At 36.1% G+C, this 16,760-nt stretch overlaps 1 protein-coding gene across 1 annotated transcript in view; it reads left to right on the forward strand.

Annotated features, from left to right (window-relative positions):
* The window catches only part of LOC6650614 (protein similar), a 73,030-nt gene extending 57,841 nt beyond the window's left edge, over nucleotides 1-15,189 (forward strand). The window contains exons 8-11 of the mRNA XM_047010006.1: nucleotides 4,466-5,313; nucleotides 11,218-11,777; nucleotides 11,844-12,600; nucleotides 13,721-15,189. Coding sequence (XP_046865962.1) covers nucleotides 4,466-5,313; nucleotides 11,218-11,777; nucleotides 11,844-12,600; nucleotides 13,721-14,532 — 2,977 coding nt within the window. The 3' untranslated portion in view covers nucleotides 14,533-15,189. The remainder of the gene's footprint in view (nucleotides 1-4,465; nucleotides 5,314-11,217; nucleotides 11,778-11,843; nucleotides 12,601-13,720) is intronic.
* Nucleotides 15,190-16,760: the final 1,571 nt, after the last annotated feature.

Genomic DNA, 16,760 nt, shown 5'->3' on the forward strand with positions numbered 1-16,760 from the left:
CTGGTCCATCATTATTATCATTAGAAAAGTGTGCAAACGTTTGTTATACGCGCCAGCAATCAAAGCCCAAGCATTATAATTAGTAAACAATTACACGAAACGCAAAAAAAACTGCAGAAAAAAACAAAACCAAATTTGAAAAAAAAGAATAGAGAACGACTTTTTTTTTGACGTAACGCAACCCTTTCAACTCCATTTGACAAAGTTTTGTTGTTAGATCACCAAAAAACTTATTGGGCGAGCCTTTACAGGATTTGTATACATTTGCCTTTGGGAGACGAGCCTTCCCCCGTAGGAGTTCTTCGTTGGCCTAAATAGAATATAAATTTCGATTATGAGAGATCTTTTCGTCGAACACCTTGACATCTCACATACGCCCTGTGCCCTGTGCAATATATGGGGATAAGAATCAGGAATATATACATTATTTAGAAGAAAGATGCAACATTTACACAACACTCGATCCTAACCTGCAAACGTGCTGTGGTCTATCTGGCTGCTGCGTCTCTTTTCTTTCATTTCATTTCTTTTCTTTGGGGTCCTCTCCGAACAAAAATTGCAATGCAGTGTGTTTGCATTTTGCATGCGTTTCACTCTTCGCTCTGACCGCTGCTTCTTCCTTTTCTTCTTTCGGCTTCGCTTCGCTGCTCTCCCACAGAGTAGGCCTCTTTTTGTGTTTGGTGGAGGGGGCTCTTTTGCTTTCTCTCTCTCTTCATTTCTCTTTGTTAGGTGCTCTTTTTTGTCGTGTTGCATTTTGGCAAAAAAATTTAAATGCATTACATAAAAATTTGCATTGTATTTTATGAATTTCAAGTTAATTGGAAATTTAATTAGAATGGGTTTTGAAAGTGCCGCGAAATGATTAGCAGAAAAGACTGTTAGGTGGGAATGGGAAGATCGTACTTAATTGCGTTAAAAACTTTTGGAGTCGATTACACAACTCTCTCTCTTTTGCTTTTTCTCGGTCTATCTTTGTGTTTTTTGTTTGTTTTTGTTGTGATCTGCTTAAAACTAATGTGATCTATTATCTTCTTCTTGCTCTCTGTTTTTTTTTATTATTGTTCACTCAATTTAATACACATTCTGTCCGCACACACGCGCAGATTATCAAACACACACAGAGAGTTTTTGCCTTTACTTTTTCCTTTTGTATTTTTTGTTTTTGTCAAAAGCAATTACTGCTATTTTACGTTGCTTTTTTGTTTTTTTTTTGTGGTGTCATGACGTTGAAGGGGGGTTAGGTAGGGGAGTTGATGGTGGCGGTACATATACAGCCGAGGGAGAGAGACCTTTTGCCATACCCCGTTATTGCTCTGCAATTGAAATGAACGGCAACAACAACAAGAACAAAGAGCAGCATCTCATTTGATGTGTTGTTGTGTCGTCCTCTTCTCAATCGTTTTTGTTCTTGGCTCTCTTCTTTTTATGAGCCTGACGCAGTTCATTTCCTCGACGCAGTTTGCTTTTTTGTTTTTGTTGTTGTCAGTTGTTACACAATAAAAAATTATGTTGCGGCTGATCAAGTATTATCTTCATGTAGACCTAGTCAGGATTATTGATATAATAACATCTTTAATAAGATCGATATTTGCAAAAAAATTATTTATAACATGATAAGTTTTTAAATTATGGTTTTTGTTTGTTATTGTTTTTCAAAATATTAAAAGAACTGTCATATATAATGTGGAGTAAAAAGAAAATAAATATTAGAGTTATGAACCAATCAAATGAACGTCAATTTGTTTAATAAGTTCCCCTGATCCTTTTGATCAAAATACAGTGGCAAGCCATTTAACACTTCGTAGTTTCCTCATAAAACGAATTGGTAATTCGATTAGGAGTTCCTTATGTATCCGTTATGTAGTCCATATTAAGATTTTTATTTGTTCATTTCGATAGCCTATCAAACTTTTATATTATCAAAACTAAATACCTCACTGAACACTTTAATAATTGAGCTTTTTATAGAATCAAATATTATTGATTATTATAAGATTATGTAAGAAATACATATATTAGTAACAGATGTAACTTTGTCAATTTACTCGATGTCTGTCTTAGCCTTTGCTAATAAGCTTTTAAGTGTTTTTTTTTTTTTTTTTTTTTTTGATGTTTTGTTTAGCTAGGCCTTATTTACTTTAACCCCAACTTTCCGGGGAATATTGAATGTTTGTACTCAACCTCTAGAATATAATTAATTTGTGTAAAAAGTAGAAAAGCGTGCCGACTTGAGTGTATGCACCTGAATGTGTGTATCTGGGAGTAAGTGTTCGCTGCACATGTCTGAGTCTGAGTGTATCTGAGTGTATTTGAGCATGTGTGAAAGAGAGTCGTCTCAACTTACCTACATTCATACATATGCACATATATAATATATATATGTATGCCATAAATCACGCGATCGAAATACAATTTGCTGACTTCGCGTACACTTCATTTAAAAGCATTGACTAAAAATAGGCAAGGGAAGAGTATTAAAAGTGTCGATGCCAAAAGCGTTTATCATCTTGAAATGGAATTTTCTCGATGGGGCATAGAAAAAGAGGTTATATCATAACATTACATAGATTCAAGTATCTCAAATTTTCAATTGCCTCTTTAAAGTATACCTCTTCTAGTTAGTATTAGTTTAATTAAAATGATGTAAGCATTTTATTTTTTTTGGAAATGGTTTTTGTGTGGTTTTAACTGGCTATAACTAGAAAATAACAATTGACAAAGATGTGTAGCAATTATTTGTATCTATTGTAGTTACCGCTGTCTATGTATTGTGTGTCTGTAAAGTAATTTATATAGATTCATCTTCTGGCAGTATTTAAATTGGCTTATAGTTTGTTACCTTTTGATAGGTGGGTGTGTCTCTTTTTTCTTACAGCGCCTTTCCATAAAGTTCCATTCTAATGAATTTCACAATCACCTGGAAATTATCTCCTTAGACAGTTATTCCGATCTATATACTCCCCTTTTTTTAAAAAGGTTCTGGCCTTCTTTTTGCTTTTAGATTGTTAATTGCGTAACAACCTCAATTTAACCTTGGCTTTAAGGTGGGCTGGTCACCATTTTTGAAGTGTCCATTAGCTCTCAAGTAGATCATCATCAGCGCATTGTCATCATCATAAAAAAACCCTTCACGTCAATGATGGTTCAATACATATATGCACCTTTATAGAATAGCTACCCTCAGTAGGCAGACGCCTTCTTTTCTACTATTTCACCAGAGGGACGAGCCCCCAAAAAATTGTTGTTTGTGAAATTATAAATAATATTTAAGTGCTTCCAGCACTTGACGGCCAAATGTACAAATAGAGCAATCGTGTGATGAGGGCCGTCATCAGGCCATTATCGCGATCAGTCGTTAGCGGCGTTGGCGTCCTACGCATCAGTTAGGGCATTCCACGGGGGTTTCACGGGGGCCTCACGGTCTTTTCACGCATTTAACTGTTGATTCTCAGCCATTGAATGCATGCACAGTTCACACTCACATGTTCATAAAAGTTGCCAGTGGGCTAGCCAAGTCGGCCGATCGCTTAACGTAGTCTAACAATATCTTATCAGCTGGCAAAAAAAAAAAAAAAAACCGACGAAGTCGATGACAACAACATTTTTAGAGTCGTACAATTTAATTTTGGTCTAGCGAATTTCTCGTTTTTCCTTAATTTGATTTGGTTGCCGTGCTTCTCGGCCCCCTTCTCTTCTTCTCTATCTCTCTTTCTTTTTTTGCTTCAGTGCTCTTGAAAGATTACTAGATAGATAATAAGAGTGACTTCTTATCAATCTGGGTCCGGTTCGAATTCTGTTTTTTGCGATTTTTCATATTCGTTGGCCATAGATGAGTGTTGTTGTTGTTGCTGACACACCCACTTTTGGTAGTTTCCGTGTTATCAGACTACAAATACTCTGTGTGGATAATTGATAGACCCCTCTGCAAAAGCTAAATGGATGGGGATTTATAGATGAACGACCAAGGGTCATTGGGGGTAATCGATATACAGTTAACAATGACACAACACAACAAATTGCAATAGGCAAAAGTACTCTTGACTTTGGATTAAACTGCTTATCATACGCGGTTTTTGGAAAACTTTTCCATTGGCAAAGAAATAAATTTGAAGTCTACAAAAATGTCCATTACGTTTAAACACCTGCTGATGTGTACTCTCTTCTGATAACCAGAGGCAAATTCTAACAGCTTGGCTCAATTCGGCTCATTAATAGAACTTAGACCTAAACATAGTTATAGGTAATTAGTAATTTATTAACCTCCTCATATCGTCGGTACTCGGTACTACTGAAATTTCCAAGTGTTTGCAAAAAAAAAAAAGAAAATCGAATTCAAATCGCGAGCTTTTCTTGCTGTGTGGTGATATAACAAACGAGTGCAACGAGAAAATTCATTTTCATTTCATTTATATGATGAATATCATTATGAAAAACGCGTTTTGTGCATCATTTGTTTTGTTTGCAGTAATCTTGAGAATAAACATGAGATTTATTCCCTTGCACAACAAACGGCGGCAAGTGAGAATATCGAGGAATCATCTGAAACGGAAGCCAATAACAACAGTAGCAACACTAACAACAACAACAACAGCAACAGCAACAGCTCTACAAACCCAGAAACAACAACAATAATAACTGCTAAATTAAACGAAAATCAAATAATTCACGAAACAACCAAAACTACAACAACAATCATCGATATTGAGGATAAAACCAAACTAATTGATACAAAAGAAATCATTGAGGAAACACATAAACCAACCATCACAAAAGCAACAACAACAACAACAACATCAACAATTGCTACTGCAACTATCGACGATATAAAGCAACAACAACAACAATTGCCCGCCGAATTGCTGCTAATAAAACGTGAAAATCATTCGCCTGGTCCACGTACCATAACTTCACAGATCATAAGCAACAACAACAATAACGCAAATTTGTTGCGTCTCGAAGAGAAACGTCCCAAATCGGTGACTGCTTCGGTTTTTCGAAATACTGCTGCAACACCACCAACACCGACACCAACAACATTAGCAACAACAGCGACAACATTAGCTACATCAGCAACATTGCCGGTGAATTTGAGAAAAACAACATTCAACGTTGCTGCTGCAGTCGTCGCTGCCGCCGCTGAGCAAACATTGCCACCAACAACAACAACAACGGCTGCAATTTTATCATCTAGCAATCAATCATTGCAGAATCTTCATCAGCAACAACAACAACAACAACAACAGCAGCAACAACAAACGCAAGATATGAATAAAGGATTTCTATCATTTGCTGATGATGGTCGAGGTTTAACAAGTAAGTAAAACACGACAACTAATTAAAATTAGTCACAAAGTATAAAAAAACAAAAATCGACAAAAAATTCCATTCACTTGGGAAACATTTCAAGATAGAATTCCACTTGGCAAAAAACCGAATGGAAAATTAGTCTTTTTTCAATTTAACATTTTGCATTCAATTGAAGTTTTTGCATTTCTATCAATTATTTTTTCATGTGTAGCTCTTATCTGGCCATATCAGATATGGGGATGTCGCTGGGATTTTTATTTTTATTATAGCCTATTTTAGGAAAAAAAGTTAGCATTTCTTTTTTTATGGTTCAAAATTATGAATGCCAAATTGTTGAAGGAAAAAAAAATTGTCGTAAAAATATATCTACACGTAAGTTGACGCTATATAAAACGCAAATTCGCTTTAGTACTTTTAGTCTGATCTAGACTTTGCCCTTTTGCCATTTTTGAATAATCAATAATATATAGATTAGTGAAATATATAAGTGAGTAAACATATTAATATAGCTATGTAGATATAGAGGTTTGGTTTTCTTTAGCAGCTTTTCCCTGACCACTATATACATATATCACTAGTTTTTTTTGTTTAGCCATCAAAATTACCCAAACTTGACGTGTTTCTCTAACTGATTATTATTCAATATGGCAAATTTCAAATTCGTCATACTGTGATTGTGATTACATATTTTGTGGTATAAAACAACATAAACCCGGAAAGATTCACAACATTTCAATTTTTGAAGTGCCATTTGCCGGTATATTCTAGTAAAGTGCATTTGCAGCAGCGATCAAGGCTAAAGTCAGTCAGCTTATATACACAAATACTACATATTCATATATATGTACGTTTATATATTGTATATATATTTATAGTGACTAGGGTTTGCCTATTTAGAAATTCTAAAAAAATAGCAAAAAAAAGTGCAACTACAATGTGAAGAGGTTTTATGACGCGCGCAAACTATTTGATGTGATTTGACGCATTGTCGTTACAGCGAGGTTTAATTGGGCAGGCCAGATAGTTGGTCAGTCATTGAGTCAAGCAGTTAGTCAGTCGGTCAGTCAAGCATTTAGTCAGTTTGCCTTATCTACAAAATAAAAAAGAAAAAAAAAAACTGAGGCCGCAATTTGCGCAAATAAAACTATGTACGTTTATTTTTTTCTAAAGACAATCAGAATGAAAATTATTCCGCATGTTTAAGTCAAGGCAACGACTTGATATTTCTCTCTATAGAAAATTAATTTTCATTCTTAACAACATTTTCATTGGGACTGCTTTAGGTTTTAGCCAAATTGATGTAAAGATTTTCTTTACGTCTTTATTATAATAAAGTCTTTGTGTAGATATGCTCCTTTTTAGTCTCCGGTTACAGGGTATAGAGAGAAGAAAACCGGATTGCAATTTGTAAACAAAGTTTTTAGCCCTCGCCTGATAAAGGCACAAACACACTTACATGACGAGCTCCATATATGTGTATATTTAGCGTATATAATATGGTACATAACCATTTTGCCGGTTGGCAATTGCACTCGGTTGTTGTTGTTGTTATTTTCTCAATATATGCCCCCTCCTCTTATGTCATAATCATGTCATATTGTTGATATTACGCATTCCCATCGAGATTACATACACTGCAAGAATACATTTCGCTTTAACATAGGAAGGAGAACAGAATACAACTATATACCAAATATATTCCATACTCATGTTTATATTATGTATATTCACACAGTTTGGTGACAAAAATGAAAGAGAAAGAGAGAAAAGAACGCCAGCAGCAGCAGAAACCAAAAATATGAATATTAACTTGAGCCAATTAATATGTTAAGTGATGGTGCCTGTCGTCCAGAGCAAAAAAAGTAAAATTTTGGCGCGTGTGCCAAGGCCTGGCCATGGATCAGGCTTTGCTGCTGCTGCTGCTGCTGCGGCTGTCTGGCATGTGTCTCTTTCTCCTGCCAGCACCTACCACCACAGCACCCGATGCCCCCTTCTAAATCATGCCATAACATTCACATTGAAGGGAGATCCAAGTGTATATCCAATGTTTGGCAGCATCAACATCTTCTCTTCTTCTCTTCTCACAAATCGCTTTCAATTTTTGTCTCTATTTTGTCTATCTTTTTCCTTTCGTTTATTCTGTTCTTTTTTCTTGCTGTTGACATTTTGGTTCAGTTTTTTCTTTCTTGTGTGGAATCTTTTTTTATTTTTTTATTTTTCTATATTTATTTTTGTTTCGTGGCACATAAATAAACAGGGAAATACTTTGCTTAAAGAAATCAATTTCATCTTCTTTCCATTATGACCAAAAAAAAAAAAACACAAAGCAACAAGTTAACGCATATTACTTATTAATACTTATTAATTGATTATCTATGTAATAAACGTTAGAATTTTTTTTTTTTTTTTTTTTTTTGGTCTTTGGTCTTTGAGTATTTTTATAGTTTTTACATCACATATTCAGTTTGAAGTGGCGCCAAACGAATATAAATTGTGTGTTGATTAGTGTAATGTAGCTCTCCAGGTGTTGTTTATTGTTTTATGTTTGTTTTTATTTTTCCTTGAGGTAGTTTTCCTATTGTTTAAATTAGAAAAAAAAATAATAAAAATTCCACTTATTAAATTTAATCAGTTTGTAACACTCAATCGGCTGTCATTACAACGGAAAGAGTGATAACACTCAATTCTCGATGCCCTGGTAAACTAAAGTGGAAGGAAATCCATGTTTAGCCGGCCTTGATAAAGCCTAAAACACACATACACACACACAAAAAAATTTGGAAGTAGAGGGAACAACTTTACTTCCTCCCCACCCTTTTGCCATGCCCACTACATATAATAATTACTTTATGTTGTTATCCCATTTATAATCTATAAAAGAGAGGTAAATATTTGTAATGATAACAACAACGGCCATAAATAACAAAAACACGTTTATAGTTACACTACCTCATCCTCCGCCTACTTCCCCTATCTAGGTGAATGCCTACCATACTCTCTCCCTTTTTCTCTACTAGCCAATGGCAATTTGTTGTTGGTTTGTTTGGTTTTTTTTTTTTGGTATCGATGGCAAATCGTATGACGCTACAACGCGCAGCCCTATCGTGATTATCACGCACAGTGATCGGGTCAGCAAACTGCCGCCCCAAACCAAACAACTCGCTCGGACTCTAATCAAAAATGCTCAAATGCTGCCCTAATGCCTGGATGCTGCCCAGCTGATTGTTCTACATCGTCTTCTAGGCGGTTCAAGTTCAAAACTGATATGAATACGAATACCCTTACTTGAGTATTTTTATTAGATTTTTGTTTGTTGTAAGAGACACATACAATTTAATGATGTTTTTTGTTTTCAACTTACATAAAATGCGAGAATCACGCTCCGTTCCCGTTCTACTCCCAATCCTTAGTCGCATCTTCTTAAGTACTTATGTCCGGGGGCACACACTGGCAAACATTTATTATTTTATATATTCCAATTTTGATTTGGAGCTACGTCACACACACACACAAGAAACGAAACGAAACGAAACGTCTTGGTGTGGTTGTTTGCCTTCAATTGCAGATGATGACATAAATTTATTTAAATTGAGAATACTTAGTCTTGGTCTGCCGGTCGTGTTGTAGTCGTGTTCTCCTCGTCACGCGTTGATCATGAGAATTACTTTTCATATTTAAATCGTTCAACCTGTTTTTTTTCTTTCTTTCCTTTCAAAATCAAAAATTCACCTACTACAATATACACGAGAATATTTCATCTTGTGTGTTTTTTCAAGTGCATTGAATGTGGTTCAAGTGCAGAGATGCCTTTCACATGCTGCGTCACCAGAACGTGTTGAGTTTTAGCTTGTTGTTAACTATTAACCTTGCCCCAAAACCCTCACAAGCACAGACACACACACACACACACACAAACATTAATGTCTACACTGTCCGCTTAGGCCTAGTTTTCTGTACATTTTTGTCAGTTTGTTAGCCAGTCGCTAAATGCGATTCATATCGAATGCCTGCCACTGGCCTTGCACTTTAAACACTTGGTAAATATTTCATGGAAAAAAAGTACTCGAAAGTCTATGTACATAAACCCCCCATGGAACCAACGAGATTTCCCCTAGAATTCTGTTATATAGAGGAACTGCATTGTATTATAGTTTTGCAAAATATAAAGACGAAAAGTATAAAAAAGAACAACGACGTTGAGTAGCACTCGAGTGCCATAATTATAAGACTCATTTTGTAGGTGATAGATAGATAGAATGAGAAAGAAAGATAGAGAGAGGAGTGGAAGGTGGTGAATAGAAAGCCTTTGGTCGTGATGCATTGTTAATTAATTTGTTTGTGTCGAATGCATGCTTATGCACCTACTCACCGTATTTAGAAAGAGTAAATGAGATAGCCTCTATGTAAGCACATACTTACCTATATATGGAATTAAAAAAAAAAAACAAAAAAAAAACACTGCAAATTAAAGCTGTGCAAAGCCCTTTATATTCGTAATTTGCCTTTGATTGCGGCAATCACAACTGCAGTGAAATGAACATAACAAGAGATAGAGATAGAGAGAGAGAGAGAGAGAGGTAAAACTATAACTGATTGATAAAGGTTTGCCAGCAAACAAAATGCCGATTAGATAGACAATTTTGATAAAGGATTATTTAGTTTTATTGTATAAAATCAAATAAAATCATATAATAGAAACATAATAGAAAAATTTCACCTAGAAACAGCGAAGAATCATTACTTTGACTTAGTGTTACCTTTGCCTTTTATGGGCACCACTAACCACTCAAATTCGATTTTCCAACACTTCTGTTTAGTGTTACCCACAATTTTTTCGTTTTATGGGCAGCATTCTCTTATCAAATTTTCTTACGTTAATATCTGGCGCCGCATTAGGATCAACTATTTTAGAAGGTAATTTTTCTTTAGATATCAGTTAAAAGGTTTTTTTTTAGTTTTATTTGTTCACAGCTGTCACTATAAAGTCTTATTTATGGTATCGTGGTGGCTACTTATGGAACTAAAAACTCGCAATTGTACTGCACCTATGTAAATGCATTTGATTGTCCATTTACTTTGTCACACTTGTGTTGGTTTGCTTTTTTTTTTTGCCACAGTCGGTTAAGACCGGTTTCCTATTTGCATTTCTATATATTTATATTTGTGAGTGTGTATTACAGGTGTATGCATATATGCACATATTTAGATTATAGTTAGATAGTTGCAATCGGGCCAGTGGCGGCTTCTGACGCTCATAACCGCAATCAATCGGAGTCAAGATCTTTGCCTGATAAGACCTGATGGGGTTAAGAAAGCAGCTGGTCCAGTAGAAATTATTTACAATTCATTAAATTTAGAACTATTTGGTTTTGCTTTATTTGCACTTATAACTAACTATAAAAAATGTACGTCAGAGGAAAAGTTTTCCAAATTGTTGATTAATGAGACCCTCTCAGATGAGAGAGACAAAGAGCGAGAGAATTGAGGTACTAATAAAAAATCATGATTGTCGCCGAGAAGGGGGAGAGAGAACCAAGTAGAGACCACGGACATGTATGGTACATAAATCGACAAATTCACAAAAAAACGAAAACAATTTTCAATTAGACTCAATTGAAAGCTGTCAATTAGATGGCAGCCAGGAGAACTAGCTAGCTAGGGGTGAGGTAGGTGACGGAAAGAAGTGTAAGCGACGAATGAATGAAATTTTGGGGCCAGCAAATGTTGTCGATAGTCAAGTTGAAGTCGAAGTCAAGTGTTTGGCTTGTGCAGTTAATTAACATTTTGAAAGAGGCGACGCCAGATACTCGCATTTAGCAATAGAGCACTAAAAGTTTACAAAAAACACCAAAAAAGCAAATTTAACACTATAATGTCTGACCGAGTCTTGTTTTTGTCTTTGATTTGCAGTGCTTAAAGAGGAACCTGATGATCTATCACATCATTTGGCCGCAACTGCCTGTATCCAGCTGGATGATACACCATTTGGCGATATGCTAGTTGGTCTTATGGGCACATGTCTGTTGCCCGATGATATCAATTCCCTAGATTCGACAACGTGTTCGACAACGGCAAGTGGTCAACACTATCAGAGCAATAACAACAACAATACCAGCAGCAGCAACAGTCCCAACAACAACAACAACAGTCCCAGTGGCAGTTATACCAGCAATAACAGTCCTCTCAGCCCGCATACAGCAACTAGAGCAACAGCCGGAGTCAGTAGCGGAAGCAATACAAATAGCAACCCAGGCAGCAGTCCCAAAAGCAACAGCCATCACCAGCAACATCAGCAACAGCAGCAGCAGCATCACCACCAGCAATCACAGCAGCAACAGCAGCAACAACATCACCATCATCACGATAATAGCAATAGCAGCAGCAACATCGATCCCCTGTTTAACTATCGTGAGGAATCGAACGATACAAATTGCTCACAACACTTGCATTCGCCCAGCATAACATCCAAGGTAATTTATTTATATACTTTACAATAAGTGAATATTAATTTATTTATAATTTCTTGTACTTTTCAGAGTCCTGAGGATAGTAGTCTGCCGTCGTTGTGCAGTCCCAATTCACTGACTCAGGAAGATGACTTCTCGTTCGTTGATTTCGGCATGCGTGCCCCCTATATACCCATGGGCGATGATATGCCCCTGCTCACAGAGACAGATCTCATGTGGTGTCCGCCTGAGGATCTGCAGACAATGGTGCCGAAGGATATCGATGCCATGCAACAGCAATTGCAATCAATACAACAACAGCAGCAGCAACAACAACAATATAGTAATAACACTTACCAGCAGCAACAGCAAACGGCAACAACTCTCCAGCAACAGCAGCAGCAGCAACACCAGCATTTTTCCAACTCTTTATGCTCATCGCCGGCATCGACAGTATCGTCGTTATCACCGTCACCAATGCAGCAGCAGCAACATCATCATCAACAGCAACAACAGCAGCAACAATCAAATGTGTTTGCCAGCGATACAAGCGAGTTGGCAGCTCTGCTTTGTGGCACAGGCAATGGAACGCTCTCTATTTTGAGCAATGGCAATGGTGCCAACGATGATGACTGTGTGTCTGAGCAACGCTTGCAACAATTGCAACAGGAATTGCAATTGCAAGAACACCAGCAACAGCAACATCAACAGCAGCAACAACAACAGCAGCAACAGCAATTGTTAAGCCTTAGCATCGAGTGCAAAAAAGAGAAATATGAGGAGACAATGGCACCCAGCCTATGTCATTCCATTGAGGATGCATTTGAGAATGACTATAGCAAGGATTGTAAGTATTTAAATATCTCTCATCAGTCAGTGGAAAGTGAAAATATGCAATGACTAGTTAGTGACTGACGTGTTGGATAGTGGTGTGTGTGTGTGAGGTGTGTGCGTGGCGTTGACAATTTTTTCCGTTCATCCGTTTTTCCCGCATTTGGAAGAGGCCTAATTTTTATGGCCAATGAGAGTGACTAAAAATAACCACAAACTTTCCTTTCTTTATTTATTTTTCATTCTTTTTCTAAACACGCACACACTTGGAACGCCTACAATGTAAAAATAGCTAAAATAAAACCAAAAGCAAAACTTTTCATATGTGTGTGTGTGAGTGTGTATATTATATATAATTTTATATATATATATTATATATATATATGCACACACTCTATGTTGAAGATGTCACGTTGAAGCTGCGGGAGAGCTAATTGATGTGGGTCTACGCGTTTTTTTTGTTTGTTTTTTGGTTCTGTTACTTTGCTCGTTTTTGTTTCCGGGGAGTGTCTAAATAATTAAGCATAATTTTCACACATTGCTCTCTTACCTTTTGACACATGTCAAGTCGAGCGAAAGGGCCTTCGGTTAGGTTACGTTTCCATCGTCTTTGATTGATGCTCGCCCGCGCCTGTCAAGAGAATCAGAGCATAGTGTCACTTGGCTCTCTATCTCTACCTTCATTGACAGCAGCTCGTTTTCCAAATCAAAATTCATTTTGAATATTTCACTAATATTCCAACGCCTGCGACTTAAGCTTTGCTGATTTATGCACGTTCAACGGGCAAGAATAAATGTATATATATACAAATATATGTTAATTTATATGTATGTATAATATGTCTATATATTGTATATAGATACATCTACATCTTGGCAACACACTGTGAAAATGTTTCTTTCAATTCTTCGCAAACAAAATATTATTGTTTTAAATTAGCATCAATGTCATGGGCAAAAGGAATTATGCTTTTCTTTTCATTTTGTTCGCTGAAGAATAAAAAATTGTCAATAAATTATATGACGAAAGCAACAACAGATTAGCTTGCATATTTCCACGAAAAATAATAGAGAGAGTAGAGAGGGATTAAAATGAAATCTTAACTAAACGTATTTACTCTCTCCTTTTACTTTAGCCACAACACTAGATTGGAGTGAATTGTTGCAGATGCATGTGGCAGATGCCACAACTAGCAGCAGTCCAGCCGTGTCACCTTTACCAATGGCAGCCAATAAAGTGGCCACCATACAATTGTTGCAACAACATCAGCAACAATTGCTGCTGCAGCAGCAACAGCAGCAGCAACAACAGCAACAGAATATCATTATTAACTCTGTGCCATTGATAACCATACAAAACAATAAGGCAATGTTGCAACAACAGGATCAGTTGCATGAGCTGATAATGCCAATAGGCAAACAGCCAGCCATGAAGCTATTAAATGGAACCACCATTGCTCCAGTGACCACCAAGGCAACCATACGTCTGGTGGAAAGTAAAGCACCCATACCGACACATGGTCGGACAACAACAATATTGCAGACTGTAATGCCCCAACAACAGCAGCAACAACAAAGTCATGGCAACAAGCGTCATTTAAATACACAGACAAGTTCAGGAAACCCCATCGAATCCAAACGTCTAAAGAGCGGCAACGTGAGCCTAGAAGTGCAATCGCCACAATTGCTGCAGCAGCTTATTGGCAAGGACTCAAGCCAACAGCAAACGCAGGCTTCAAAGAGAACGTCGGGCGATCGTTGGTCAACATCGGCAACAGTACTTGCCACATCAGCAGCAGCTACAACGGAGAGCAAGCAGCAGCAGATGCAAAAGCAACAGCAGCAATCCAATTCAGTGCTTAAGAATTTACTGGTCAGTGGACGTGATATAAGTGCCGGCTACTGCATTGTGCCCATGCGGCCCAAAAAGCAGCTGGCTAAAGTCTAAAAACCCAAGTCTAGAGAGTCTCCTGCCATTTAAACCAAAACCATAACCCAATCCAACTGAACCCAACCCAGCTAAAGTTGGGGAAGGCGTTTCAACTATGGACAAAAACCCATCTCTGCAATTTGTCTTTGTAAATGGATCGATTTTATATATAGTAAAAGCAAAATGAAATTGAAAAGCAAAACGTCAAACAAAACAAAAACAAAAAAGAAAAAGGCAAAAAAAACAAAACTCTTTTGGAGTGTCTTAGCTTTAGTCTTTAGACTAGTTTTTAAAGTTATATAGTCTTGGATCTAGTTATAGCGTTTAGTGTAAGTGTGTGCTGCCCCCGATGCAGCTGTGTGCAGACTTTAAATTTATAAAATTTTGTAGACTATTTAAAATAGTAAGCGATATCGGTGTCGGCATTGGCATCGGCGATCGATATGGCAAAAGTTATCTCTAATTTGTAAGTTTTTAGCTTGGCGCGATTTGTTGATTTCGTTTTTAAGTTGACCATAAGCCAATGTTGTTATATTCTGTTGAGCATATTCTGTTGTAAATAATAATCATATAATAATTAAAAAATTAAAATTAAAGAAACTAAACAACAAAAAAATAAATAGGTTCTAGACGTGACTACCAAAAGCATCACAACAAGAAGAATAAAAATAATAATAATAGAAATTGCAATAAAATTGTGAACAAAAAAAAAAACACCATAAATTCAAATATGACAAAAACAAATTCAGTTTTCTTTTTTCCACTGTGATAGCATTTGCTTTTGTTTCACATTTTATTTCCTCTAATTTGTTTATTTCATATTATGGCATCAGGTTTTGAATTAATAAGATTTTTTTTTCGTTAAAGTGTTAAAGAAATTTGTTAGATGTGTAAGCGATTTGACTGAAGACAAAGAGAAGCAGCAGGAGAACGAAGTAGGCAGGATAAAGAAAAGACAGCAGGATAAACGCGAAACTAGCAAAATTGTACTCAGAAATGTGTTTTGTGTTTCGAATTCGAAATTCTTTGTTCAACCTTTTTTTAGTTTTTCCTTTTTTTTTCTCAAACCAGAAATCAAATAAAACGAAATGCAACAAACATAGTAAAGAAAATCTAAATGTAAATTTTTCAAAAGATGAAAGTAATAAAACAAAAATTTCAAATTCGAGCGCTGAACGTACAAATGAGAATAAAAAATTCAATGGCAGAAATAGCAGATGAAAATGTAAAAGTTTTAAGAAAATTTGATAACTAAGCTAGCTGAAATTCTTGCATATTAAACTAAATAGGAGATAAACATTAAAAACATAAATAAATAAAACAAAGTCAAAGCTAGAGAAATCAGCTGCTGTAGTCCCTAATTATAGAATATACATTATAGACACACTTATATAGCAATTAACAAACAAAAGAACAAAAACACATAAAAGCGAGAGACAACAACAATCAATCAATCCAAATGTTCTAAGCTTTTCCTAGGGCAGCAAGCAAAAAAAGTAAAAAGCAAATTGACATCCTCCGGTTGGCCATAGAAGGCTTTTGTAACAAATAATATTTACTTGACTAAGCCCACCCAGATTTTGGATGAGCAGCTTTTAATTTACACATACATATATCTATATTAATTTTTAGTTTTGTTTTTACATAAATACAAAAAAAAAAATTAGAAAAAAACGACATTAAGAACAACAACAATACCCAATGAAAACGATTACTTTTTATTTCCCATATTGCTTATTTTTGGTTGTTTTAACTTTAAAATAACATAAATTCTAATCCTCCCTTTCTATCGATTTTTCATATATGTTGACTGTCATGTACTGACCTACATTCTGTAGGCATGACAGAGACGAGACATAAATGAGGGAGGTCATGGGATGGTTGATGAGGGGGCGACTTAACGAACGGTGGGTCCTCCACCATTCATTACACAACAAATTTTTCATTCTGCCAAAGACTTGGAGCCCAAAGTTTAATTAACTTGCGTTCCGTTTGTGGTTCGTGGCATGTCTGACGCACATTTAGTTTGATTTTCTGATATAAGCTGAAATCATAAATATAAACTCGAAAACTAATATCGAAACACCCCCCAAAAAAAAGAGAACAAAAATTTATACGCAACTCATGTTTTGAACATGAAGTTTGAACGAAGTTTAAAATAATTCATAATAAACTGCGCCTGAAGGTAGGCAACACAAACACACAATTCAACTACGCCTGCGAACTATATTGACACTACTCTTTAG

This window comes from Drosophila willistoni, chromosome 3R, assembly GCF_018902025.1.
Source record: "Drosophila willistoni isolate 14030-0811.24 chromosome 3R, UCI_dwil_1.1, whole genome shotgun sequence".
In the NCBI taxonomy this organism is placed as follows: Eukaryota; Metazoa; Arthropoda; class Insecta; order Diptera; family Drosophilidae; genus Drosophila; species Drosophila willistoni.